Source organism: Lolium rigidum, chromosome 2, assembly GCF_022539505.1.
Source record: "Lolium rigidum isolate FL_2022 chromosome 2, APGP_CSIRO_Lrig_0.1, whole genome shotgun sequence".
Classification (NCBI taxonomy): domain Eukaryota; kingdom Viridiplantae; phylum Streptophyta; class Magnoliopsida; order Poales; family Poaceae; genus Lolium; species Lolium rigidum.
In genome coordinates this window covers 45375444-45379267 of record NC_061509.1, presented here as the reverse complement: position 1 = coordinate 45379267, position 3824 = coordinate 45375444, and the positions used below count along the sequence as shown (strand labels likewise).

Genomic DNA, 3824 nt, shown 5'->3' with positions numbered 1-3824 from the left:
AGACCTTTCCGAAAAGGAGAATCTGTGGGCTTGACCTCAACTTGCGCCAACGTTTTATTTTTAAGATATTTATTGTGCAATTATTGCCGCCACAGTCCTTCCTCAGTTATGAGCTTAAACAACCATTTACTGAGTAGACATCTGTTTCTTAAACTCAAGCACTTCAATCCCAAGCCCTCCTTGCTCTTTTGGTCCGCACACCATATTCGACTTTGTTAATCTATATTTCTTCTTGTTCTCATCAGATCGCCAAAAGAAATTGGAACGATAATATTCTAACCTTTTCCTAACCCCTTTTGGAATCTCCAGAAAAAAAGAGCATGACCATTGGTAAGCTTGTTAAAACTGGATTTGTAAGTACAAGCCTATCTCTGTACGATAGCATTTTGCTACACTAACATCCAAGCTTCGCATTACGAAACAAAACAAAACGATACTTCAGTTGTAAATTGGTTTGCAACTGAAACTGTTCAAGTTACACGTGAGATGCAACTAAAGAAACGCCTCCAAACTAATACTATTAAACTTGCTTTCTGATCATGCCGATTGTGAGAAGTGGTCACATCCAAAAGAAATTCCTGCGCTTGGACTCGGACCGAGCGGGTCCGGCAACCGGCTGCGCTTCAGCTCACCAGCAAGAAAGGAAGAAAAACGTCGCATCGCATCACGGCTGACGTGGCAGCGAGCAAGCACAAGACCAAACCCCTCTCGCAAGGCTTCGCAGCACGGACTTGGCTTGAGCAGAGCACCCAGCATCTTCGTGGAAGGAATTATACCTTCTCGTCCTTGGCTTACTTATTTACCGCTTTGCCCCTCCTCCACGAATCGAAATCGGTCCCCTTCCTTCCTTTCCACCCAAATCGCCAAATCGACTCGCCGCCGCCGCCGGAGAGTGATGGTGCTGTGGGAGCTGACGGCGATCACGGCCTACTTCCTCGGCCTCAGGCGGACCTACCGCCTCGCGCTCCGCGGCCAGCGCCGCCTCATCGGCCCCAACCATCCCAGGGTCAGGGACTTCGTATACAGGTAGGTAATCCCCACCGCCCCAACCCACCCTCTGGCCTCTGCTCCCCTACCGACGGACGGACGGCTCTGTGTTTGTCTGTTCCCTCCCAGCGCCTCTCCTTCGTTCAGCGCCTAGCTAGCTCCCCTTCGTGGTTCATTGGGCATGCTCCCTCCCCCTGTCGTGTCCGTCGGTCAAACCAACCAATGCTTAACCCGTGCCCTTGTCGTGTGCTGGACCAGCAAACCATACTGTGAAAACCAAGAACGCTGGAAGCAGCACCGGAGCAAGAGTTTGCTTCAGGTTTGTTTTTAGCAGCAGCTTGAGCTGAAGAAATACATAGCAAAGCTGCTAACTGTTTGCGGTGCCTTGCTTAGGGACTAGCACGCTAGGACGTGCTTCTATCTCCTTGTATGCAGGCCATAATGTCACCGATTTACAGCTTCGCGTGTGCGACCGTAGCTCTATTAACACAAACAAGCTGTCCAGCATCAGATCCCAGACATGAAGGTAGGCACATCCGGCTTCCCTGTTTCCGGGCAAGGGAGCGTAAGTGCTGTGTTCGGGTTTGCTGCTGTCTCTGTGGGGTAAACTTGTAACTGGGAGGTTGCGTTTATGGTTTTATATCACAAATTTACATGGTAAAGCTGTCTACAATGTCGTGAGAGGTGTACCTGATGCCGGATGCCAGTGATACAATTGACTTTACTGCATTACACGTTCGAGCCACTTCTCATTTGGAGTTGAGCAAAGCTGTACGCGCTTGCGATTTGCGTGCGTAGTCTTGAGTTCATTTTGTTGAGGAGTATCACGTCTAGGTCTCTAGGAGTCCATAGTTGTCTAGATTTGCTATTGTGTACCGCAAGTCAGATGTACTACATATTGTGGCCTTTGGCCCCATGTTAATACAATCTGTTGTTTGTCTAACATGGTATCAGTGCCCGGTTAGGGTTTTCTGCACGTCGTAACTCCGTGCTGCTTTTTGGATCGGAAAACTTGTTGTTGTTGTTGTTGTTGTTGTTGTTTATTTCTTCCGATCGATTCCGTCGCTGCTTGACGATTCCACCATTGTTGTTGGTCGACTGCCCCTTGCTGCGCCAGATGATACCACTAGCTCCACCTTGCTTTTGCTATAGATCACAACCCACATTCCTTGGTAGATTGATTTTGCTCTTGATTCTGCTGCTGCTGTCGTCATCTCGATACTTTTGTCTTGCTTTGCTACCTGCTTACCTTAGACTACCGTTGAAACATAAACATTAACAAACAAACCTTGCATGAGACTCGTTTCACCTTGTAAGTTGTTATTATTGTTCACGTCTATTGAGCCTGAGCTGTCTCTGAATACTTGCGACCAGGTAGTTATGATCACACTGCCTTTCTCTCATTCCATCCAGTCTCCTGTGGCTTTGTGGGATTCAACCGCTGTATGAAAACCACAATTTCAGCAGCTCTGTTTAATCTTTTGATCACTGGTCTTTATTCAACTTCGGGATTTCTGAATCTGGTTTCATGTCTTGATCCTGTATTGTTTTGTAAACCTGATGCTGTCTGCCGCACTAAATCTGGTCATAGCTGAGCTGTTTTTGTAAGAATTAAAGAATTCAGATAGCCAGTTCTGATAGATAAATAAACTTGTTCGGTTTAAAAATAGGATCATTGAACAGAACTGGTGGTGAAGTATTTCTATCAACCCTCGAGATGAATTTGCTTAATGATTATTAGTGTAATTTGGGACTAAATAGCCCTGATGTCACTTTACAATGCTAGCCAAAAATCATGATTGGTCTGATCCTTTTCTCCTCTACGTAATCCAGGCGAACACGTAGTATTTTCGACGTTGCAGTCTCAGTGCACAAGAAAATTCAGGAGAGGGACTTGGAAGTTGGTCGGAATGTTGGGAACGCGATCCTTCGCTGGCTCGACCGCATGAAGCCGTCGGCGCAGATTCGCCCCCATCCTCCAGGCCTACCGAGCGGCAGCTCAGAGCAGTACAGGCATCTCTCCACCATGAACAAGGCCGCGGGAGCCCAGAAGCCTGCATCCAAGACTTCAACGCATGATTCCAGCGGGAAGATGCTGTTCTCTCCCCTGAACATCCGACCCAAGTCTTTCCCTATCCTCCCCACGATGATGCAGTCCACCAGAATCAGCGCGAGCAGCCAGTGCAGGCGCATCTCCTCCTTGCCGTTCCCGTCCGTCACTGCCAGAAGGAAGGACATGATGGAGGGCGTTTTCAGGAAGGACATTGCGCAGATGATGGTGTAAGGAGGTGCCTGTAGCTAGCTGTTCTGTTTTCTTTTGTAATCTGAACATTGTTACTACTTGACTGGAACTTGGCCGAGAACAGATCTCTCACTAAAAGTCTTGTAATAATGGTGGAGTGCTGAACATAATCTTTGTTGCTCTGCCAGCTTCGGCCAATGCTATATTTTCTGACCAATCATCAGACTGTAGTACTCCCTCGGTCCACAAAAGAATGTCTCAGCTTTATCAAAATATGCATGTATCTAGACGTGTTTTAGTGTGTAGATACATGTAAATTTAGACAAAGTTGAGACATCCTTTTGTGGACGGAGGGAATATTATATTCGATAATGCACACAGGTTGACGCAGTACATGTTCTCTTCCGTGTCACACTTTCATAATAACAGTGTGAGAATTAGAGCATCAGGTCAGGTCACCAGCATATTAATAAAACTCTGATAATTGGAGTATCAGGTTAGATCACCTACAAAAGAACCATGTCACAATTTCTTGGGAAAATCCGTGCTTAATCAAGGTTATCTCACCACTTCATGAAAAAACAGTCATGACAAC

General features: G+C 46.7%; 1 protein-coding gene across 1 annotated transcript; it reads left to right on the top strand.

Moving 5' to 3' along the window:
• The first annotated feature begins 755 nt into the window (after positions 1-755).
• Positions 756-3462, top strand: LOC124686344. The gene is made up of 2 exons (XM_047220308.1): positions 756-1026; positions 2821-3462. Exons 1-2 carry the CDS (start codon positions 896-898, stop codon positions 3269-3271), a joined length of 582 nt encoding a protein of 193 aa, XP_047076264.1. The 5' UTR covers positions 756-895; the 3' UTR covers positions 3272-3462.
• Positions 3463-3824: the final 362 nt, after the last annotated feature.

Coding starts and splice junctions, on each gene's coding strand:
- LOC124686344 (XM_047220308.1), top strand. CDS start 896: ATGGTGCTGTGGGAGCTGACGGCGATCACGGCCTACTTCCTCGGCCTC. Junction 1,027..2,820: donor GTCAGGGACTTCGTATACAG/GTAGGTAATCCC, acceptor TACGTAATCCAG/GCGAACACGTAGTATTTTCG.